This window comes from Dendrobates tinctorius, unplaced genomic scaffold (genome assembly GCF_039654945.1).
Source record: "Dendrobates tinctorius isolate UK_male_01 unplaced genomic scaffold, ASM3965494v1 ptg000249l, whole genome shotgun sequence".
Lineage (NCBI taxonomy): Eukaryota > Metazoa > Chordata > Amphibia > Anura > Dendrobatidae > Dendrobates > Dendrobates tinctorius.
This window is the reverse complement of record NW_027361916.1, coordinates 925,333-950,778: the sequence shown is the minus strand read 5'-3', so window position 1 is coordinate 950,778 and position 25,446 is coordinate 925,333. Positions and strand designations below refer to the sequence as shown.

At 44.3% G+C, this 25,446-nt stretch overlaps 2 protein-coding genes across 2 annotated transcripts in view; one reads left to right on the top strand and one right to left on the bottom strand.

Moving 5' to 3' along the window:
* The window catches only part of LOC141063248 (gastrula zinc finger protein XlCGF66.1-like), an 815,244-nt gene that overhangs the window by 243,804 nt on the left and 545,994 nt on the right, over positions 1–25,446 (bottom strand). The window lies entirely within an intron of this gene.
* On the top strand, positions 1,414–23,570 carry LOC141063303 (uncharacterized). The gene is made up of 4 exons (XM_073557360.1): positions 1,414–1,424; positions 1,544–1,550; positions 1,608–1,698; positions 22,581–23,570. The coding sequence occupies exons 1-4, from the start codon at positions 1,414–1,416 to the stop codon at positions 23,483–23,485; spliced, it is 1,014 nt and encodes a 337-aa protein (XP_073413461.1). The 3' UTR covers positions 23,486–23,570.

The window sequence follows — 25,446 nt, the reverse complement described above, 5'->3', positions numbered from 1 at the left end:
CTTATCCCGAGGGGAAACCCTGTACATGGAGACATCGGCCTCAGATCTCTCCTGTCCTGTTCTTCCAGAAAAGCCTCAAACTTCTGTGTGTGACTCAGAGCTGAGATCTAACGTGAGAGAAGATTCCAGTGCGGGGAAGACGGGAAACCTTCATATAGACGGCCGGTGGGGATGGAGGCAGTGACCGACTCTGGCCACATCTGTCTCTAGAGCCGCAGTAGGAGATGAAGATGTCGTCCTCATCATGAAGGAGTTATTTCTCATGTCGCGTGTAATGAATATCTCCTGCAGTATTGCTAATGCCGATTCCAGTGTCGGTAATGAGACGAGAATTAGCGTTATGGAAGATGAGTCTATGAGGAACGTGTTCAGCTGCCGACTCCGAGGAGGAAACTGCTTGTTGTCTGTGGCCTAAATATATAGGTTTTATTAGTAGATGTCAGGGAAGAAAACTAAACCCTGTAAGATAATAAATCTCCTCATATGTTTCCCTTATTATCTCCAGTAATTGTATTATTACACAGGATTCTTATGATGTTACATCGGATCATCTTCTTCTCATTCAGGTCTCTACAATATCGGATCCTCTCAGTGAAGATCTACAAAAGAGAATTTTCCTGATTTCCCCACCAAGGATGGATATGGACAGAGACAAGATGGCGGAGAGGATATTACACCTCACCCTAGAGATCCTCTTCCGTCTCACTGGAGAGGTGAGAGATTCTGATGACGTCACATTACATCATTCTTATCTATGGGAATAACAGATGGACAGAACTGGAGAGGTGAGGACTCTGGAAATGTCTGTAGTGAGATTTATTAATGTGTCTCTCCATAACCAGGATTACACAGTGGTGAAGAAGACCTCTAGTGATCGCTGTCAGGACCCTGTGTCTGAGGGATGGGGAAGACCCCTGAGCCCAATCACAGGGCCTCCACCTCACCCCCTGATCCATGAGGACATCAATGACCAGAAGATCCTAGAACTCATCTACAAGATGATGGAGCTGCTGACTGGAGAGGTGACACTGCTGGGAATGCTGGGACATTATACAGTAACACTATGAAGGGATCGGGGGATGACGGTATCATTGTATGTGTCAGGTTCCTATAAGGTGTCAGGATGTCGCTGTCTATTTCTCCATGGAGGAGTGGGAGTATTTAGAAGGACACAGAGATCTGTACAAGGACGTCATAATGGAGGTTCCCCAGCCCCTCACATCACCAGGTAATAGACAGGACTAAATACACACGGCCTATAATTATCTGTATGTAGAGAATGAATTCTGTCCCTGTATGTGTTTCCTCCAGATCTATCCAGTAAGAGGACAACACCAGAGAGATGTCCCCGTCCTCTTCCTACACAGGACTGTAACCAAGAAGATCCCAGTGCTCCTCAGGATCATCAGGTAGATGGAGAGAAGGTGTCAGGAGATCTCCCCTATGATGTGTAGACGGCTGTGAAGGTCTTGTGCTCAGTCTTGTTTTATCCACCAGTATTATATGTTTTATACTTGTGTGATGAGAGCGGTGGAGATGGCAGGATTAGAGCTGATCATAGATGGGACTTCTCCATCTGTCTGTGACTTTTACAATATTTGTTTCAGGGTGAAGATCTGACCCATATTAATACTACAGAGACATATGTGAGGGGTGATGAGCGGTGTAAAGAGGAGATTCCCACATATGACTACCCAGGTGAGTAGTAACCACTGAATGCGGAGAAGTCACAGATTCCTCTGTCACCGGCTGTGGCTGCTTTATCGTTGGTGTAGTCCGGCCGTATTACCATGATCACCATTTTGCCTCTAGACCACAACATTCTCCTCCACCCAAAACTGTTCAAATGACTTTGGTTAGTGAAAGCCCTTTTCTATAGAACTTACAACCTGGAGGATCCACCTACCCCCTGGGATTAGTGTGAGGGTGATCCCTTAAAGCGTGATCTATATGATTACTTGTACCTGACCCAATATAGTCCGAGTGCGCGCTTAAAGAGTCACACTGAACACAGAGTTAGATGTCTACTCTTTTCTCAGTAAAGGCTTGCACACAACTGAAGTTTATTCTCAAGACAAAAAGACAGGAGATGGGTGTCACACAATCTCCTGAGTAGCCAGTGTCAGTCTATGATAGGTCCATTTCAGCTTCACTTCCATATATGGTATCCAGTATCTCAGCTTCTGCATTGCAAGGATTCCTGCCAGGGTTTTGTCTGAAGACACAGACGCCATCTTGGTACACCATATATGAACTGACTCATATAAGGGTTAATAATTGATTTCATTAGCCATTCTCTCCTTCACATTAGGAGACGCTGACCGTTACCTGCCCAGATCTGTAACTATAAAGCCAAATGACAGCGTACGTAGAATGTGCTGACAAGTTAGAAAATCACTTGAAGAAAAATCTTATGCTGGGCCTGTAAGAGAAAGCGGAGGGTAATGATGCTGTTGGCTTCCTAGATCCCTGAGATCTTATCGGATGAATCTTCTCTCCCTTCTGTGTTGCTGAATGTCTCATGGTCCCTACAAGACCAGGTCCAGTCTTTCTGGCCAAACTTCCCTTTTATGAGCGACACCAGTAAATGTGCCAAGTGTGAATTTCTGTACAATAACAGCAGAGTTTCCCTTTATCCTAACTTTTCAATTTGTATAAAATCTACCTTATTTTTTGGACTATGTGACGCACTGTTTTCCTTCAAAAATGTGGAGTAAAATGGGGGGTGCATCTTATAGTCCGGATGTACCGGCTCTGGCTGTGGTGGGGAGGTGGGGGAATGGCATCTGCGGAGCAGCGGGTCACACAAGGCTGGAGCCGGTGGCTGCGGCTAACTCCTGTTGCTGTGGCTAAGGAGAAATGAATATTCACTGCATTCCACTCCCATGGGCTTGGAGGGCAATGAATATTAATTTCTCTTTAATAATAGTATCTTGATATGATTAGCCCCCAATCCCGGTCCTGGTATGCATGGCCCCATCCTTATAATTGGCCCACACCCCCATCCCCATCCTGGTATGCATGGCCCCATCAGGAAACATTAAAAAACAAACCATGACACTTACCTACCCTGCGCTCCCTCTCAGCGTCCTGCTCCGGTGCCAGCAACTGCTATATGCTTGTAAGCAGCACATGGCAGGGGTGTCACGCGCTGCTCACAAGCAGAGCACAGCTGCCAGGACTGTGCACACAAAGGGCAGTGAGTATTCATTGCTCTTCAGTAGCACGCATTGTCACTCACCAGCTTCCTGCTGCTACCGGCGGTCACGTGTGCCGCTACTTAAGAGAAATGAATATTCATGAATATTCACTGTTCTCAGCACTGCTTACTAGTATATAGCAGTTGCTGGCACCGGAGCAGGACGCTGTGAGGGAGCGCCGGGTAGGTAAGTGTAATGGTTTGTTTTTTTTAATGTTTTGTGATGGGGCACTGCATACCAGGACGAGAATGGCCCATACATACCAGGATAAGGATGGGGGTCCATTCATACCAGGATAGGGATGGGGGACCATGCATATTAGGATGAGATTGGGACCCTGCATACCAGGATGGGGGTGGGGGCTACTTATAAGGATGGGGCCCTGCATACCAGGACGAGCTGGGGCCCTGCATAACAGGATAAGGATGGGACCATGCATACCAGGACGAGATGGGGTCCCTGCATAACAGGATAGGGATGGGACCATGCATACTAGGACGAGATGCGGCTATGCATTCCAGGAAGAGATGGGGGCCCTGTATACCAGGATAGGGATGGGACCATGCATACCAAGATAGGGATGGGACCATGCATACTAGGATGAGATGCGGCTATGCATACCTGCTGTTGGGGAGCTATAGAGGGAGGGCTAAATTAACCCTTCACGGTGGACCAAGTGATTTCCAAATTAATCCACGGGGCATTGCTAGCAACTGGGAATAGCCAGACGGAGACATATGCCTCTGTATGGGAGGATCAAGGCAGATCACTAAACCAGTTTATTATGTCACCTTTTTATAGTATTTTGCTTAATTATGCAAAATACTCAGCTACCAATAGCATCGTCGTAATACATTTACTTTATAAGCCAATAGTTTTGCAAGAAAATCGGAATATGTCCCTAGTTACATGATGTAGAGAATAGAACAATAGCACATTCATCAGGGTCTCATATCTCGTGCAAGCTGGAACAGTCTGGTTTCATTACAGCTGTGAACATTCCCCTAGTTACAAAATTTAACTCGTGAACAACAAAATGGCGTCGCAAACACAAAAATGGAGTCTTTGAGAACAAGATGTCCCATACATCTAAATACTGTACTTCACAATACCAGGATGAGGATGGGGCCCTGCATACCAGGATAGGGATGAGGGTGATCATTCCTGTCAGGATAGGAATGAGGGGGCCATGTATACCAGGATAGGGATGAGGGATCCATGTATACCAGGATGGAGATGAGGGATCCATGCATACCAGGATAGGGATGAGGGATCCATGTATACCAGGATAGGGGATAAGGGGGCCATATAAACCAGGATAGGGGATGAGGGGGGCCATTGGTATCAGAATGGGGATGAGGGGGCCATATATACCAGGATAGGGGATATTAAGTACCGAATTGACCACATTTTTTGCTTCATATTTTTTTCCTAATTTCTGCTTGTAAAACCTAGGTGCGTCTTATAGTCCAAAAAATACGGTAATTTCAAGGAGGATTGTGATAATCTCCAGGACAAACATTCCACCTGTGCCATGATAGATCTCTAAGCTGTGCGTGGCTGAGGGCTGGAATATACATTTATTCCCGCCTGCAGGAGATGTGTTGGCTCCAGCCCTTGTGTCATGGATTCACTCCACGTCATAAATTACATTGTTTCTGATCCTAAGGAATTCAGATTACTGCACAATCTCTCCTGAAATGGGGAGCAATATTATTATCTCTAATCTTTTGCTCAGGATCCATAGTAGCTCCAATGGTCCACCATAAATGAGGGCAGCTCCAGTTTAGTGTTCTCCCCTTGTACATACGTTGTTGTTGGGGATGTAACATATTTTTTATTCTATGTCTTTTTTAACCTGTTCCTTCTGTATGATAGTTTGATTGTGGTGGGATCGGCCTTCCTGCCTAATGTGAGTCTGTAACTCCCTGATAGTCTTAAAAAAAAATCTCTCCATTGCCACTTCCAAATGCCTAAGATCTAAATTTAAAGTGCCCCTGGCAGCAGGATTGTGCACAGTAACCTACAGACACTGTCAGGTCAGCGCCGTTATACTGATTACAGTGATACCTGGTGATGAAATCCATCTTGTGGTTGTTGTTTAATCTGTATTTGTAGTTTTCAGTTAATGAGATTCTCCTGCTTCGGGGCGGGACTTTATGTGATGAATATGTAATCATCACATCTGTCCAAAAAATAAGGAAAAAAGCAGCACAAAACTGCCATAGTCCTGTTTCTTGCCTGCACTTATCCTGCCCTCACAAACCTTGTCCATGTATGCTTTTCTGAAATAAAGGACTTTAAAGGGTTTTTTATGATACGGTAAACGGAGTGTGCTGCTTTTTTCCATATTTTTTTGGATTGTCTTGTGTGCTTCTTCAAGCAAGCACCTTCACTACCGTGCTTTCACCATGCAAAGTGTTGCTGACTCAGAGTCCACCCACTCCACCAGTAAGTAGACTGTTTCTTAATGCCATTCTATTTTTTTCTTTTTGATTTACATATTCATCTGTATTGGCTTTTGACAGGTCGCTGATCCCTCACTGACCTGCCCCCCATTATTTCATAATGCATATAATAGTGTTGATATTATTGTTGATAATGCCTATTGTTGTGAGTTCATTCTCTGGTCCACCAGCAGTGAGTTCTCCTTCCAGACTCCCTCTGGTGGTAACAGGAGGTAGTGAGGCTGATTTTATCAGTAGAGATCTGCCACCTGATAATGAGGATGACGATTGGACCTCAGGAATCTTAGACTGGATTTAAGACAGCCGACGCCCTAGTCTGTGCTGGTGATTGCTTCTGCTTTCCAGGTCTTGGTTTTCAGCTCTGTTCCAGCCTTTTCAAGCTAAGTGTTTTTGCTAATGTTCACACTTGATTTTGTTGGTCTATTCAGTTTTTTGTGTGTTCAGCCAGCCCCGGCTGGGGCTGTGCTGAATTTCTACTCCTATTTATCTGTATTTGCCAACTTGCTTTTTAGTCCCTTATTAGATTGGCCTCTTTTTGCTCTGTCTCAGAATATTTCAGAGTGCTGATATAGTGGGAGAAGTCTAGTAACTTCTGGGTTAATTTTGTTATCAGAAGTGTTGGACATTATTTTTGTAGGGTTTTAGGCAGATTGCAGACAGTGTCTTTCCTTTCCTTTCCTCTATAGTTAGTTTGGGCCCCATCGTTTGCTCAGCCTATTTTCCTGCCTGTGTTTGTGTTTTCACCTTGTTTCACCGTCAATACATGTGTGGGGGCTGTCTATTCCTTTGGGGTCTACTCTGGGGCAGTTAGTTTTCCCCTTTTCTTGCTTTAGGCTTATGTAGTCCTACGGCGGTGACGAGGTATCTAGATCATCGTAGGAACGCTCCACTGCTACTGCTAGTTGTGTGGTTAGGATCAGGGATCTGCAATCTGCATAGTTACCAACCTTTCTGGTTTTCTGGGACTTAGCTTTTTGTTGTCCTCCTCGGTGACTCATTCATAACAGAATCACCAGCCATACCGCAGATTCTAGGGTACTCAAAAGCAGGAAAAAATTGTTTAAAAAAAAGAAAGAAAAAAAAAAGTGTCAGAATTTTTTTTTATATATATTTTTTCCTTTTTTTCTGGGGCCGTAGGAGGATTTTTTTTTTTTCCTAATGGAGATTAAGCAATTGTCTGATTGTGTGGAGCAACTTGCTGCTGAAGTGCAGGGAATTTCCACTTACCTCATTCAGTCACATGCTGCTGAACCTAAGATCCCACTCCTGATGTGTTTTCTGGGGATCGGTCTAAATTTTTGAATTTTAAGAATAATTGTAAAGTATTTCTAGCCTTGAAGCCTAACTCATCGGGGAGCTCTGCGCAGCAGGTTAAAATTGTCATCTCCTTGCTGCGCGGCGATCCCCAGGATTGGGCTTTTTCTCTGACACCTGAAAATCCTATTTTGACTAATGTGGATGCATTTTTTCAAGCCTTGGGGTTGTTGTATGATGAACCTAATGCTGTTGATCAAGCTGAGAGAACCCTGTTGGCATTAAACCAGGGTCAGGATTCTGCAGAGTTATACTGTCAAAAATTAAGAAAGTGGGCGGTCCCCACTGCATGGAATGATAGTGCATTGGCAGCTCTATTTCAGAAGGGTTTATCAGAGACCGTAAAAGATGTTATGGTGGGATTTCCTGTTCCCTCTGGTCTGGATAATTCTATGTCATTAGCCATTCAAGTTGATCGGCGTTTACGTGAACGTAAAACTAAACGGGAGGCGCTGCCACGTTTTGAACAAATGTCTGAACCTATGCAATGTGATGGGGTTTTGTCTAGGGCACAACGTCAGGAGTTTAGAAGGCGTAATAAGCTGTGTTTTTTTCTGTGGAGACGCCTCTCATACTATTTCTGTCTGCCCTAAATGAGAGAAACGTTTTGCACACACATTTGATGTGGGTGGTGTACAACCTAAGTTCCTTTTGGCAATTTCTCTGATCTGCTCCTTATCCACGTTTTCCACTAAGGCTTTTGTGGATTCTGGAGCAGCATTGAATCTGATGGATTTGGACTTTGCTAAACATTGTGGTTTGTCCATGACGCCTTTGCGGACGCCTATTCCTTTGAGGGCTATTGATGCTACTCCTTTGGCGGAGAATAAACCTCAGTTTTTGACCCAGGTAATAATGCGAGTTGCCCCAGACCACCAAGAAAATTGTAAATTTCTGGTGCTGCATAATTTGCATGATACTATTGTTCTGGGTTTTTCCCTGGTTGCAAACTCATAATCCTGTTTTGGATTGGAAATCTGGGTCTGTGGTGAGTTGGGGCTGTCAATGTGTTCTTAGGGACGCTCCTGTTTTCTCCACCTCTCCTCAGTCTCATGATATTCCTGATTATCTGGCCGATTTTTCTGATGTATTTAGTGAGAGTAAGTCTGCATCTTTGCCTCCTCATAGGAGTTATGACTGTGCAATTGAGTTGATGCCTGGGTGTAAATTTCCCAAGGGTCGGCTTTTCAACTTATCAGTACCCGAACATGATGCTATGTGATCCTATATTAAGGAGTCGTTGGAGAAGGGTCATATTAGACTATCCTCGTCACCTTTAGGTACTGGGTTTTTTTTTGTGGCCAAGAAAGATGGTTCATTAAGACCGTGTATTGATTATCGTTCCCTTAACAAGATGACGGTTAAATATCAGTACCCGTTACCTCTGATGTCTGATTTATTCCCCAGAGTTAAGAGTGCCTGCTGGTTTACTAAGCTTGACCTCAGGGGGGCATATAATCTTATTCGCATCAAGCACAGGAATGAATGGAAGATGGCGTTTAATACTCCGGAGGGACATTTTGAGTACCTGGTGATGCCTTTTGGGCTCACTAATGCCCCTTCTGTCTTCCAGTCCTTTATGAATGATATTTTCCGAGACCTTGTGGATAAGTTTTTGATCATCTATCTGGATCATATATTGATCTTTTCTAGTGATTGGCATTCTCATGTGGAACATGTCCGGACTGTGTTCCGGATTTTGAGGGAGAATTCCCTGTTTGTTAAGGGATCGAAATGCCTCTTTGGTGTACAGAGGATTTTATTTTTGGGATTTATCTTGTCTCCGTCGACTATTGAAATGGACCCGGCCAAGGTACAGGCCATTTATGATTGGGTTCAGCCTACTTCTTTGAAGGCTCTCCAGAAGTTTTTGGGTTTTGCTAATTTCTATCTTAAATTTATAGATAATTTTTCTGGTATTGTCAAACCACTGACTGATCTGACCAAGAAGGGCGCTGATGTGCTGAATTGGACTGCTGAGGCTGTCTCAGCATTTCAGGAGCTTAAGCGGAGATTTACTTCAGCTCCAGTTTTACGGCAACCTCATGTCTCACTTCCATTTCAGGTGGAGGTAGATGCTTCTGAGATTGGTGCAGGAGCTGTGTTGTCCCAAAAAGACCCTGTGACTTCTAAGATGAATCCTTGTGCCTTCTTTTCTCCTAAGTTCTCCCCATCTGAACGCAACTATGACGTGGGGAATCGGGAATTGTTGGCCATGAAGTGGGCATTTGAGGAGTGGAGACATTGGTTGGAGGGAGCTAGACATCAAGTTGTGGTCCTCACCGATCACAAGAATTTGATTTATCTGGAATCGGCCAAACGCTTGAATCCTAGACAGGCTAGATGGGCCTTGTTTTTCACGCGTTTTAATTTTGTGGTCTCTTTTCTTCCGGGCACTAAGAATGTTAAGGCAGACGCTCTTTCTAGGAGTTTCTTTGCTGATTCTCTTAATGTGACTGAGCCTACTACCATCCTAGGTGAGGGGGTAGTTCTTTCTGCCATTTCGCCCGATTTGAGACGCACCCTGGAGGAATTTCAGGAGGATAAACCTGAGCGTTGCCCTATGGGAAAATTGTATGTTCCTGACCAGTGGAGAAAGAGAGTGATGTCTGAAGTTCATTGCTCCGCATTGGCTGGTCATCCAGGTATTTTTGGTACCAGAAATTTGGTGAGTCGGTCTTTTTGGTGGCCCGCCTTATCTCGTGATGTCAGGAATTTTGTGCAGTCCTGTGGGACTTGTTCTCGGTCTAAACCCTGTTCTCGTTCTAGTGGGTTGCTGATGCCCCTGCCATTGCCCAAGAGGCCATGGACCCATATCTCAATGGATTTTATTTCTGATCTTCCTGTTTCTCAGAGAATGACTGTTATCTGGGTGATTTGTGATAGATTTTCGAAGATGGTCCATCTTGTACCACTCCCAAAGTTGCCATCTTCTGCTGAGTTGGTGCCCTTGTTTTTACAACAGGTGGTTCGGTTACATGGGATTCCTGAGAACATTGTGTCGGACAGAGGAGCCCAGTTTGTTTCCAGATTCTGGAAAGCCTTTTGTTCCAATCTGGGAATTCAGTTATCCTTCTCCTCAGCGTTTCATCCCCAGACTAATGGGCAGACTGAGAGAATAAACCAGACCTTGGAGTCTTATTTAAGATGTTTTATATCTGCTGATCAGGATGATTGGGTTTCATTTTTTCCCTTGGCCGAATTCGCGCTGAACAATAGAGCTAGTTCTGCCACTTTGATGTCACCCTTTTTCTGTAGCTTTGGGTTTCATCCTCGATTCTCTTCAGGGCAAGTGGACGCTTCGTCCTGCCCAGGTGTGGACACTGTGGTAGAGAGAATGCAGCAGATATGGGACCAAGTAGTGGATAAGTTGTCACTCTCTCAGGAAAAGGCTCAGCGATTTTCCAACCGACGTAGGACCATTGGTCTCCGGTTTAAAGTGGGTGATATGGTTTGGTTGTCGTCTAAGAATATTCCTATGAAGGTTGCATCTCCAAAATTTAAGCCAAGATTTATTGGACCTTATAAAATTTTGGAGATTCTTAATCCTGTTTCTTTTCGATTGGCTCTTCCAGTTACGTTCAAGATCCATTACGTATTTCATAAATCACTGTTGAAGAGGTTTGTTGAGCCTGTGGTTCCTATGGCAGCACCTCCTGACCCTGTATTGGTTAAAGGCAATATGGAATATGAGGTAGAGAAAATATTGGATTCTCATTTGGTTAGATGGAGACTCCAGTATTTGGTCAAATGGAAGGGTTATGGCCAGGAGGATAATTCTTGGGTCTCTGCCTCTGATATTCATGCCAATAGATTGGTTCGTGCTTTTCCTCCTCAAGGGGGGTACTGTTGTGAGTTCATTCTCTGGTCCACCAGCAGTGAGTTCTCCTTCCAGACTCCCTCTGGTAGTAACAGGAGGTAGTGAGGCTGATTTTATCAGTAGAGATCTGCCACCTGATAATGAGGATGACAATTGGACCTCAGGAATCAGACTGGATTTAAGACAGCTGACGCCCTAGTCTGTGCTGGTGATGGCTTCTGCTTTCCACTTTTTGGTTTTCAGCTCTGTTCCAGCCTTTTCAAGCTAAGTGTTTTTGCTAATGTTCACACTTGATTTTGTTGGTCTATTCAGTTTTTTGTGTGTTCAGCCAGCCCCGGCTGGGGCTGTGCTGAATTTCTACTCCTATTTATCTGTATTTGCCAACTTGCTTTTTAGTCCCATATTAGATTGGCCTCTTTTTGCTCTGTCTAAGAATATTTCAGAGTGCTGATATAGTGGGAGAAGTCTAGTGACTTCTGGGTTAATTTTGTTATCAGAAGTGTTGGACATTATTTTTGTAGGGTTTTTGGTAGATTGCAGACAGTGTCTTTCCTTTCATATCCTTTATAGTTAGTTTGGGCCCCATCGTTTGCTCAGCCTATTTTCCTGCCTGTGTTTGTGTTTTCATCTTGTTTCACCGTCAATACATGTGTGGGGGCTGTCTATTCCTTTGGGGTCTGCTCTGGGGCAGTTATTTTTCCCTTTTCTTGCTTTAGGCTTATGTAGTCCTCCGGCGGTGACGAGGCGTCTAGATCATCGTAGGAACGCTCCACTGCTACTGCTAGTTGTGTGGTTAGGATCAGGGATCTGCAATCTGCATAGTTACCAACCTCTCTGGTTTTCTGGGACTTAGCTTTTTGTTGTCCTCCTCGGTCACGCATTCATAACAGCCTATAATACTATGGCTATTGTGAGGCTTAGAAAAAATTTGCATATGACACTGGCGATGCCTGTCCAGTAACATCTATCTCTTACTTATAGATGCTACTGCGCAGGCGCCGCCATCGCCAGTGACATTTTTCTGGATGTAATTTTTTATGTAAAATAGGGGGCAGGTCACTGAAGGATCAGTGTCATGAGCCAATACAGATGAATATTTACACAGAGCAACACATAAGGCCCCGCCCACAGCCACTCCCACACCCCACCCCGAAGCACGAGAATCTCATTAACTGAAAACTACAAATACAGATTAAACAACCAGCCCTCACCTGCCCAGAAAAGGTACATCTATTAGATGCGCCAATTCCGATGGTTTTCCCAGGTCTTCCCACTTGCCCTGTAGCGGTGGCAAGTGGGGTTCATATTTGAGGGGTTGATGTCACATTTGTATTGTTAGGTGACATCAAGCCCACAGCTTAGTAATGGAGAGGTGTCCATCCATTACTAACCATAGTTACATGGTAAATAAAGACACAGCCAGAATAATGTCTTTTATTAGAAATAAAACGGTTTTTCTTTTTTAATTAAAAATAACAAACACAGTTATACTCACCTAACGCCTACTTCCACCGAAGACCTCGTTCTCCTGTATTAAAAAAAAAACAAAACAATATACCATTCCTGTCTGTCGTTCTGCCCCACGCCGTAATCTATGTCTGGGGGATAATTAGTTTCCAACCTGGACGGTGCCAAGATGCAACTGTCCAGACTGAGAGCCACTGGTAAATGAGCAAGCGCAGCATCATTGACCAGCAGTGACATCATCGAGGTTTCCAGCCAGTCTGAACCACAGTGACCTCAGGACCGTGGGAAAAAGTCAGTGATGAGGTCACCACAGTTCAAGCTAAGTGACTTCACAGCAGATCACTGTGAGAATTCTCTGTTATCTTTAAATAAAAAACGAAAACTGTGTTTTGTTTTATTTCTAATAAAAGACTTTATTCTGGCTGTGTCTTTATTTACCATATAACTATAATATTAGTAATGGAGAGGTGTCTTATAGACACCTCTCCATTACTAAGCCGTGGGCTTGGTGTCACCTGACAATACAAGGGTGACATCAACCCCACAAATACAGTGGGGAAAAAAAGTATTTAGTCAGTCAGCAATAGTGCATGTTCCACCACTTAAAAAGATGAGAGGCGTCTGTAATTTACATCATAGTTAGACCTCAACTATGGGAGACAAACTGAGAAAAAAAAATCCAGAAAATCACATTGTCTGTTTTTTTTTCATTTTATTTGCATATTATGGCGGAAAATAAGTATTTGGTCAGAAACAAGCAATCAAGATTTCTGGCTCTCACAGACCTGTAACTTCTTCTTTAAGAGTCTCCTCTTTCCTCCACTCATTACCTGTAGTAATGGCACCTGTTTAAACTTGTTATCAGTATAAAAAGACACCTGTGCACACCCTCAAACAGTCTGACTCCAAACTCCACTATGGTGAAGACCAAAGAGCTGTCAAAGGACACCAGAAACAAAATTGTAGCCCTGCACCAGGCTGGGAAGACTGAATCTGCAATAGCCAACCAGCTTGGAGTGAAGAAATCAACTGTGGGAGCAATTATTAGAAAATGGAAGACATACAAGACCACTGATAATCTCCCTCGATCTGGTGCTCCACGCAAAATCCCACCCCGTGGGGTCAGAATGATCACAAGAACGGTGAGCAAAAATCCCAGAACCATGCGGGGGGACCTAGTGAATGAACTGCAGAGAGCTGGGACCAATGTAACAAGGCCTACCATAAGTAACACACTATGCCACCATGGACTCAGATCCTGCAGTGCCAGACGTGTCCCACTGCTTAAGCCTGTACATGTCCGGGCCCGTCTGAAGTTTGCTAGAGAGCATTTGGATGATCCAGAGGAGTTTTGGGAGAATGTCCTATGGTCTGATGAAACCAAACTGGAACTGTTTGGTAGAAACACAACTTGTCGTGTTTGGAGGAAAAAGAATACTGAGTTGCATCCATCAAACACCATACCTACTGTAAAGCATGGTGGTGGAAACATCATGCTTTGGGGCTGTTTCTCTGCAAAGGGGCCAGGACGACTGATCCGGGTACATGAAAGAATGAATGGGGCCATGTATCGTGAGATTTTGAGTGCAAACCTCCTTCCATCAGCAAGGGCATTGAAGATGAAATGTGGCTGGGTCTTTCAACATGACAATGATCCAAAGCACACCGCCAGGGCAATGAAGGAGTGGCTTCGTAAGAAGCATTTCAAGGTCCTGGAGTGGCCTAGCCAGTCTCCAGATCTCAACCCTATAGAAAACCTTTGGAGGGAGTTGAAAGTCCGTGTTGCCAAGCGAAAAGCCAAAAACATCACTGCTCTAGAGGAGATCTGCATGGAGGAATGGGCCAACATACCAACAACAGTGTGTGGCAACCTTGTGAAGACTTACAGAAAACGTTTGACCTCTGTCATTGCCAACAAAGGATATATCACAAAGTATTGAGATGAAATTTTGTTTCTGACCAAATACTTATTTTCCACCATAATATGCAAATAAAATGAAAAAAAAACAGACAATGTGATTTTCTGGATTTTTTTTTCTCAGTTTGTCTCCCATAGTTGAGGTCTACCTATGATGTAAATTACAGACGCCTCTCATCTTTTTAAGTGGTGGAACTTGCACTATTGCTGACTGACTAAATACTTTTTTTCCCCACTGTATGAACCCCACTTGCCACCACTACAGGGTAAGTGGGAAGAGCCGGGAAAAGGGCAAGAATTGGCGCATCTAATAGATGTGCCTTTTCTGGGCAGCTGCGGGCTGCTTTTTTTAGGCTGGGGGGGTCAATATCCATGGCCCCTTACAAGTCTGAGAATACAAGCCGCCAGTTTTCAGCTTTAGCAAGGCTGGTTGTCAAAAATGGGGGGCACACACGCCGTTGTTTTAAATTATTTATTTAAATAATTAAAAAAACTGTGGGGACCCCTCTATTCTTGATAACCAGTCTTGCTGAAGCTGACAGCTGAGGGTTGCAGCCCCCAGTTGTGAGTTTTGTCAGACTGGTTATTGAAAATACAGCGGGACCCACGCCGTTTTTTTATTTATTTTTTTAGTTATAGCACAAGTTGCGGGTGAGGAATACTCCCATCATCCGCTCCTGCTGTCACTGTTCTTAGCAGCAGGTGTAGGATGATGAGAGTAATACTCCCAAAAGCCTCCACCTGCTGTCATCATTCTGACCTTAATATAACTCTCATCATTCCCCCCGCCGGCAGAGCAGGGGAGAATGATGAGAGCGTCTTCAGCACCTGCCACCGGGGAACAGCACTTACTGTAGTGCTTATTCCTTGCCGGCTGTACATGTGGTACTGATGCTGCACACTGTTGTCAGACATGTGCCCAAGTATTATGCACATGGACCAGAAAAATCGGTACTGGAAGTATCAGGACGTGTGACCCGGCCTCATACACAGTTCTCTTTAAATTCCTAATATTTCTTCTTGAAACTCATATGACAGAAAATATTGGAGTTTAGGATAGTATAGATTGTGAAGTCTCCGAGCCCCATATTCTAATTACCCCAGAGAGGTTTCACCACTAGTTACTCATTTATTACTGATGGAGACTGTTGAGGTTGATCATTTCAGTAGTTCCTAATCAGGCCCCATTATTACTATCTGACGTGTGTCACTTTATGTGGTGGTAACTTTGGAATTCTTCACAAAGGATAATAGAAAACAAATGGATGTTACAAATTATTTTCCAGCTTCGCACTGTACCCTATATACGGTTGTACACTACAGTCTGGGCACATGGCAGTGTTCAGAAGGGAAGGAGCGCCATTTAGCTACTTGAATGCAGATCTAGCTGGAATAATTTGCAGACACAATATATTGGGAGCACTGTTCATGGTCACCTGGCAGCTCAAAAGATGTCCTCCATGAACATGCTTGGCACTATCTTCTCTGCTTTCCATATCCCAAGGATTGCCTTGCTCATCGCCCTTTAACGCCATTACATGAATCTGGACTTACACAGGGACTCCTAGGCTTGGACCATGGTGTTACCTGCTATTCTGTGGTGTTAGATGGCAAGAAGAATAGTCACGTAGCTGGGTCAGAACCAGAAGGACAGAATACAGAATCAGAAGGCGCAAGAGTAGTCAGTAAACGAGCCACGGTCACAACAGGAAACAAATACACAAGCCACAAGCTGAGCACAGAGGACTGAACCAGAGGAGAACAGCGCTGTATTTGGCAGATTCTGGCCATGTGCTTTGAGCTTTAGTAGAGTGTGGTACTTTCCAATTGACTGAAGTAGGGAGCAGATTACTCCAGCTGGACAGCAGGAACAGATCCCAAATGAGATTGGACACATCATATGCAGAAGCTCTAATATAACTAAATGACCAAAACCTAGAATAGTAGAAATCCCCATAAAGTGATTCCATTTTATAAATTAATTTACTGAGGGTTATTGTCATGATCCAGGACAGGATTTCGCTTTGGCCCGTCCTGGTCAGACGGGGTTAATTGTTTCTGCCTCTCTCTGGCAGAGGGCGGCTATTTAATGCTCACTTGACCTAGGTCCGGTGTCAGTTATACTCCTGCCCTCGGCTGAGTTAGTTGACCCCTTGTGTACTTGTGCCTTGTGCCTGATAACTTGTGGCTTGTTTGGTTTTGATCCGGTTCTGTCCCTGTTACGAGTTCTGCCTGTCCCTTTTGTACCGCACCTCTCTCTCATGTGTGACTCTTGGCTTGTGACTTGACTATTCTCTGCTCGTCCCTTTAGTACCGCACCACCCTCTCGTGTAAGACTTCTGCTTGTCTGACCTGCATTTTTCTTTCCTCTTCTAAAGTATTCCTGCAGTAGGTACAGCACATCATCTGCAGTATTAGGACGCTAAGCCCCGACCCTACCGTCACATGATCGTAGGTCCTGGTACTCCTTACTATTTTCCGTGCCTCAGGTCCTGTCTGTTTAAACCTTCATTCCCGTGTTGGTCCCCGTGCTCTCCCACAGTGTGGGTAAGTCAGCCTGCTGAGCCGTGGCAGTTACCGACGCTGACAGGATCCTGATATTATAACTGACCGTTACCATTTTTGTTTTCTGCTCCCTTTCTCCTATGTGTGTGATGGATCCTATGCACGCTCTTTTTGAGCAGTTAAAGCACCTGACTCAGATGTCTCAGAGACTCCTGGGGTAACAACTAGCCCTGGCTCAGTCTCAGCAGCTGATCGCTGACACTGTGCAGGGGGTTTTGTCATCAGGGGCTCGGGAGGTTACAGTAAATTCCCCTGAATCTCCGATTAAGTTACCGGATTCTTTTTCTGGAGATAAAAGGGAATTCAAAGTGTTCAAGGAGGGCTGTAAGTTTTTTTTTTTCATTGAGACCATACTCTTCTGGGGATGAAAGTCAGAGAGTGGGGGTCATTATGTCTCTGTTAAGGGGAGCTCCCCAGGTTTGGGCTTTCTCCCTTCCTACCACTGCCCCTGAGTGTATGACTGTGGATGAATTTTTTGAGGCCTTGGGGCATATTTATGATGAGCCTGATCGGATGCGTATGGCTGAGGACAGGGTGATGAGCGTGTGTCAGGGAAAGCACTTAGCCAAGTGGTTCTGCTCAGAGTTCAGACGCTGGGCTGCTGAAGTCTGCTGGAATGATGCCGCCCTCCAGGGTTTGTTCCATAGAGGCCTGTCTGAACATCTGAAAGATGCCTTGGCTCTCCACCCTCTGCCTGATACCCTGGAGGAGGCTATGACACAAGCATTCTGAATGGATCGCAGGCTACGGGCCAGGGGAATGATGCAGGTTCAAACCCCATTATTTTCTCAAGGAAGGAGAGCCAGTCTTACATTGGAAACCATGGAGATGGGAACCATCGACTTCAAGGAGAAAGGAAAGAGACAACGGCACTTGGGAAAGTGCTTTTTTTTCTGTGGGATTCCGGACATTGGAAAATGGATTGCCCTTCTTGTCCACCAACCTGCAAGCGACTGAGCCTGGGTGATTGTCGTGGAGGTCACTCAGGCTCTCAGGTATCTTTTTCTCCATTTTCAAAAATGTTATTGCAAGTGGAACTTTGTTGTGGGAGTGTCTCCACACCCACTTCTGCTTTCGTGGATTGCGGATCGTCGTTGAACTTTATTGACTCTGACTTGATGTCCAGGTGTAAGTTAGGGACAGTTAGGCTGGAGACTCCTATCCACGTTGTTGCCATTAACAAAACACCACTGGCTAAAAATGATGTCATATTTCGTACAGAAGAGTTTCTCCTTAAAGTGAGTTCCTTACACCAGGAACATATTTCATGTTTTGTTATGGACAACCTGCCTGCGGGACTGGTGTTGGGGTTCCCCTGGTTACAATTACATAATCCTGTGATTAATTGGGAATCTCGGGACATTGTTAAATGGGGTCCCTATTGTTATGAAAAATGTCTGGTTACTGTGTCTTGTGTCGTCCGTGGGTCTGGAAGGTATTCCGGAGTGCCTAAAAGACTATACGGACGTTTTCTCCGAAAAAGAGGCTGAGGTTTTACGACCACACCGCCCTTTTGATTGTGCCATTGACCTGGTTCCAGGTGCTAAATTGCCCAAGGCCCGCTTGTATAACCTTTCGGGTCCAGAACGGGCTGCGATGAAGGAATACATTTCCGAGAGTCTCCGTAAGGGACACATTCGTCCTTCTGTTTCTCCCGTGGCGGCGGGGTTCTTTTTTGTAAAGAAAAAAGACGGTGGTTTATGCCCATGCCTCGATTTCCGTGAGTTAAATAAGATAAGTGTGAGAAATACGTATACCTCCCACTTATTCCTAATTTATGCAACCAGTTGTCCGGAGCTAAGTGGTTTTCGAAATTAGATCTACGGGGAGTGTATAACCTTATCCGAGTCCGAGATGGAGATGAGTGGAAAACTGCTTTCTCACTACTGAAGGGTTGTTTGAAAATTTGGTCATGCCTTTCGGTCTGACCAATGCTCCAGCGGTCTTCCAAAATTTCATAAATCATGTGTTCTCTGATTTTATTGGACGGTTTATGGTGGTGTATTTGGATGACATATTGATCTACTCTCCTGATAAACAGGCTCACATTAATCATGTTCAGGCAGTTCTCCAAAGACTTCTGGAGAACTGTCTCTTTGCTAAACTGGAGAAATGTTTATTTTTTGTTCAGGAGCTGTCTTTTCTGGGGTTCATTGTGTCTGCTGAAGGGTTTCGCATGGATCCTAATAAGGTGCAGGCCATTGTCGAGTGGGTTCAACCGTGTGATTTGAAGGCTCTGCAGCATTTCCTAGGATTCGCCAATTATTATCGCAAGTTTATAAGGGGGTTCTCACAGGTGGTTAAACCCCTCACAGACATGACTCAAAAGGGGGTCGATATCAAGAATTGGTCAGCCGCAGCGATAGCGGCGTTTCAGTTTTTGAAAAAATGTTTCATGTCTGCTCCGGTTCTTATTCAACCGGACCCATCTGAACCATTTATTGTTGAGGTAGATGCCTCAGAGGTGGGGGTGGGGGCGGTATTGTCCCAGGGACCCGCCACTTTGACCAATTTGAGACCTTGCGCCTTTTTCTCGAAGAAATTCTCCCCCGCGGAGAGGAACTATGATGTTGGGAATCGAAAACTTCTGGTCGTAAAGTTGACCTTTGAAGAATGGAGGCATTTTTTGGAGGGGGCTGTCCATCCTATAACCGTAATTACGGATCACAAAATCCTAGCTTACATTGAGTCAGCTAAAAGGTTGACTCCCAGACAGGTTAGATGGTCACTTTTTTTTCCCGATTCAACTTCTCGATCACTTTTCAGCCAGGATCCAAAAATGTCAGAGCTGATGCCTTGTCACGCAGTCTAGATCCGGTGTCCCCCCCGAACCTTCATCCTCCATTCTTCAGCCTGGGGTGGTGCTGGCAGGTGTCTCTAATATGTTGAAACGGGAGATTTGGGAAGTCCAGTCTCTTGCACCTCCGGCTAAGCCGGTGGATAAACTTTTTGTGCCAGCTCAGTTTTGTCTCAAGGTCCTCCGGGAGTTCCATGACTCAGTTCTGGGTGGACATCCAGGGATCTCGGCTACCCAGAAGGCCATTGCTAGAGTATTTTGGTGGTCTTCTTTAGCCTCTGATGTTGGGGAATATGTGTCTGCATGTGATGTTTGTGCCCGTGCAAAAACCACCCATAACCAGCCGGCCGGGGAATTGGTACCACTGCCAATTCCTGAGAGACCATGGACGCATTTGTCCATGGATTTCATCACCAACCTTCCCCCCTCCAAGGGTAATGCCGTCGCTTGGGTTGTGGTGGACAGATTTAGTAGGCAGGCACATTTTGTACCTTTCGCAGCTCTACCTAATGCGGAAACATTGTCCAGATTGTTTGTTGAGCATGTGGTGCGGTTGCATGGGGTACCCTTGAATGTGGTGTCTGATAGAGGAGTGCAATTTGTTTCCAGATTTTGGAGGGCTTTTTGTAAGAGGTTGGTTATTGGTCTGTCCTTTTCATCCGCTTATCATCCAGAGACTAATGGGCAGACCGAGAGGACCAATCAGTCTCTGGGGCAAATTCTGCGTTGCTTGACCTCAGCCCGACAGGATGATTGGTGTTCTGTGTTACCGTTGGCCGAGTTTGCGTTTAACAACCGCATTAACCAGTCTACGGGTACATCTCCCTTTTTCTGCAATTATGGGTTTCATCCACATTTTGGAGAATTTTCCCGTTTGAACTCTGGGTGTCCTGGGGCGGATGAGACTATCCAGCAGTTGGGGGAGGTATGGCGTGAGGTCCAGAGTAACATTGCGAAGGCCCAGGATAAATTTAAATTTTTTGCAGACAAAAAATGATCCGTGGGACCGTTGTTTCAGATTGGGGATAAGGTATGGTTATCTACCAATAATATAAGGCTCAAGGTCCCCTCTGCGAAGCTTGGACCTAAATTTATTGGTCCCTATGAAATTATAGAAGCGGTTAACCCGGTGGCTTTTCGGTTACGTCTCCCGCCATCTCTACGGATCCCCAATGTTTTCCATAGGGCCCTTTTGAAACCTGTGAGGTCCGGTGGGTAGGGATCATCAGCTTCCCCGCCACCGGTTTTGGTAGACGGGCAGTCTGAGTGCGAGGTGGAATGAATTGTCGACTCTAGGTTGGTCCGTCATGCCCTTCAGTATCTGGTACATTGGAAAGGCTATGGTCCTGAAGAACGGTCGTGGGTTCCTGCTCGATCGGTTCATGCGGATCGGTTGGTCCGGGCCTTTCACGCCAAGTATCCTGAGAGACCTGGGGGTCCAGTGGCCCCCCATTGAGAGGAGGGTACTGTCATGATCCATGACGGGGTTTCGCTTTGGCCCGTCCTGGTCAGACAGGGGGTTAATTGTTTCTGCCTCTCTGGCAGAGGGCGGTTATTTAATGCTCACTTGACCTAGGTCCGGTGTCAGTTATACTCTTGCCCTCGGCTGAGTTAGTTGACCCCTTGTGTACGTATGCCTTGTGCCTGATAACTTGTTGCTTGTTTGGTTTTGATCCGGTTCTGTCCCTGTTACGAGTTCTGCCTGTCCCTTTTGTACCGCACCTCTCTCTCGTGTATGACTCTCGGCTTGTGACTTGACTATTCTCTGCTTGTCCCTTTGGTACCGCACCGCCCTCTCGTGTATGACTTCTGCTTGTCTGACCTGCGTTTTCCTTTCCTCTACTAAAGTATTCCTGCAGTAGGTACATCACATCATCTGCAGTTGTAGGACGCTAAGCCCCGCCCCCTACCATCACATGATCGTAGGTTCTGGTACTCCTTAATATTTTCCGTGCCTCAGGTCCTGTCTGTTTAAACCTTCATAACCGTGTTGGGCCCCGTGCTCTCCCGCAGTGTGGGTAAGTCAGCCTGCTCAGCCGTGGCAGTTGCCGACGCTGACAGGATCCTGACAGTTATAATCCAAAGCCACTTTCTGGAAATTAACACAGTGGATCTTGGAGAGTGAAAAATTATACATTTGCCATTTTATTACCCAGCACATAGTGCCCAGATTGTGCGCCAGGAGACACACACCAAATATTAAGTGGATTCTTCTCACTATAGTACTTTCCAATTGGCTGGAGTAGGGAGCAGATTACTCCAACTGGACAGCAGGAACAGATCCCAGGTGAGATTGGACACACCATATGCAGAAGCCCTAATGTAACTAAATGACAGAAAACCAGAATAGTAGAAATCCCCATAAAGTGCTTCCATTTTATAAATTAATTCACTGAGGGTTATAATCCTTAGGAGGAGTGAATATTTTGACTCCACAGCCACTTTCTGGAAATTAACACGCGGTGGATGTTGGAGAGTGAAAATTACACATTTGTCATTATATTACCCAGCACACAGTGCCCAGATTGTGCTCCAGGAGACACCGCAAATTAAGTGGATTCTTCTCACTATAATATTGCTAAATACAGGGATCCTAAATGTTGTTTGCGCACACTGCAAGACTCCGAAGTGAGAGCGGATTTTGCTGGATTGGTTTATAGAAACTCTGTTGCTTTTCAACAGCCTTTGAGCCACTAATAGTGTGGGAACCTCTTTTTCCATTGACAGATGATGGACCTGAGTGGGGACTTGTTTTTTCGTGAGATGAGAATTGGTATTATTTTCGCCTACATAGCATTGATTGGTTTCTTTTTATTCGATATTTGGGAGGCAGAATGAACAAACAGTTGAACACCACACACTACTGGCTCATCCAACAAGGTTTTCTATTAGACTGTGAACTGTCATTGTCTTGGTAAATAATTAAAGTTTTTTACATAGATTGCCATTTTTATGGACAGTTTAAATAGAAATGTTCAAAAATATAAAACTCAAGGATATTTTATTAAAAAATAATTGTTTTTTATCTTAGCAGATAACTGTACCAGGAGATCAGAGGGACAGCTGACATCTTCAATTTTTAAATCTGATGATCTTGAGATCCTACAAGATACAACTGAAGTGAATGCCATTACTCCAGATATATCATCATCCATTTACAGCAAAGATCCGACTACTAAGGAAAATCAAATTCGCCAAAGAGGCAATAAAAAACAAACTGCTCCTAAAGCAAAGAAGCCATTTTCATGTTCAGAATGTGGGAAATATTTTGCACAGAAATCAATTTTTGTTATCCACCAAAGAACTCACACAGGGGAGAAACCTTTTTCCTGTTCAGAATGTGGGAAATGTTTTAACAATAAATCAGATTGTGTTAAGCACCAGAGAATTCACACAGGGGAGAAGCCTTTTTCATGTCTAGAATGTGGGAAATGTTTTGCACAGAAATCAAATTTTGTTACCCACCAGAGAACTCACACAGGGGACAAGCCTTTTTCATGTTCAGAATGTGGGAAATGTTTTGCAGATGAATCAAATTTTGTTACCCACAAGAGAACTCACACAGGGGACAAGCCTTTTTCATGTTCAGAATGTGGGAAATGTTTTAGCAATAAATCAGATTGTGTTAAGCACCAGAGAATTCACACAAGGGAGAAGCCTTTTTCATGTTCAGAATGTGGGAAATGTTTTAACAATAAATCAGATTGTGTTAAGCACCAGAGAACTCACATGGGGGAGAAGCCTTTTTCTTGTTCAGAATGTGGGAAATGTTTTAGCAATAAATCAGATTATGTTAAGCACCAGAGAACTCACATGGGGGAGAAGCCTTTTTCTTGTTCAGAATGTGGGAAATGTTTTGCAGATGAATCAAATTTTGTTACCCACAAGAGAACTCACACAGGGGGGAAGCCTTTTTCTTGTTCAGAATTTTGGTAATGTTTTAACCAGAAAGCGCTTCTTGTTACACATCAGAGCTGGCACACAGAGGAGAAGCCATTTTCATTTTCTTAATGTGGCAAATATTTTACTTGGAAATCAACTGTTAATAAACATCAGAGACGTCACATAGGGGAGAAGAATTTTTTATGTTCATGTTTGAATAATTTTAACCAAAATTGAATCTTCTTAAATGGGTTGCCTCTTGTCATTCCTCATGTTTGCTGACAAAAGGATAAAACTAAACCTTATTAATTCCAAATATAAAACTGTACCCATAATTCACCCCCTGAAGGTTAGTCAGAAGGTGACTAATAGAAAAAACATGTACCCCACAGTTCAGTATATAGGGTGAGGTGACGTGTACACACTCACTCTCCAAGCCTCTCATCTCTACGGGTTTAATCATCCTCACCAAAGACGACTCATCAAGAGACTATTTAATATTGACCTATATTCAAACGAGACTAAATTAAAAAGAAAACTATAATCATGTATCATGTTATCCGAAACAGTCAGAAAACTAGCCCCAAATTGGCAGATCCCAGACCTCAAACTATATACTTTGGAAGTTTATAAGCCCCTCCAGTGTCAGGAATAGATAGTATGAATTTGAATTTACCAAATGGCTGCAATGAAACAAAGAGTGAAAAATTTAAAGGGGTCTGAATACTTTCCATACCCACTGTATCAGTAAAAATAGCTCCTCTTTATTAGGTAAAGTATAAAAGAATTGCACCATTTTCCGATACCCGTCGCGTCTCCATTTTTCATGACCTCTGGTTGGGTGAAGGCTTATTTTTTTGTGCCGAGCTGATGATTTTAATGGAGACCATTTTGGTGCAGATACGATCTTTTGGTCATCCTTTATTGCATTTTAATGCAATGTTGCGGCGACCAAAATAAGGAATTCTGGCGTTTTGACATTTTTTCTCGTTACGCCGTTTAGCAATTGGGTTAATTCTTTTTTATATTGATAGATCGGGCGATTCTGAACTCGGCTATAACAAATATGTGTATGTGTGATTTTTTTATTGTTTTATTTTGAAAGGGGGGTAATTTGAACTTTTATATTTTTTTAATATTTTTTAAAACTTTTTTTATTTTTGGCATTGTGAAGACATACAGCATTGTATCTTAATTAACCAGACGACTATTTTTAGCAAACGAAGAATAATAGAATGTTATCTGTATGTTGGCTTTAAATTTAAGTGTAGATTTCTAGTTGGTCAAGAAAACAGACTTTTGTTTGTGTCAGCCGGTAATATTGACATCCATACATCCAAAGGACAAGAGACAGGACAGCAGCCACAACATCATCACAAGGGACACAGATCTATCATTCTATAGGAAACAACCTAGGGGTTTTCAGCCTCGGTTGGAAGAATACAGATCTGCTCCATTGACCATCACTGAACCATGGATACGTTTGGAGAAGCCAGATTGTGGTCTTTGGATCAACTGGCCTTGTACCTTGAATGGACTGTCATCTCCCTACACTTGTCATTACCTCCTCTCTGTGTGTGCCACAGCTGGGGTAGTGACCCTGGAAGATCTGTAGTGACAGCTGCCATTATCGCAGCGGGTCAGTGGAGGGTGAGACTCTGTCATGTGCCCCATCTTGTGTACTGTGCTGGGACTGTTCTATGTGTTATCTGCCTGTTCTGTGGTACAGTAAAGCATTGCCCACACTGTCTTACCCTCACCCTGTGTTGTCTGAGTAGCGTTTTGCCCAAGTTAAAAGGAGAGCGGGAGTTCTGTGGGACGATCACTGGTTCATGTGGTTTTGGCTAGTGGGTGGCGCTCATAGCATTCCGGCAGTGACAAGCATAGAGGTCTGCTGGAGACCTCTGGTTGTCATGCCAACCCATCGGTGACCCATGATAATGTGACGGGGTCACCGATGGGTGGGATTTCCGATGTGCTTGCTGGAAGTGCGCATTAAATGCCGCTGTCAGAGG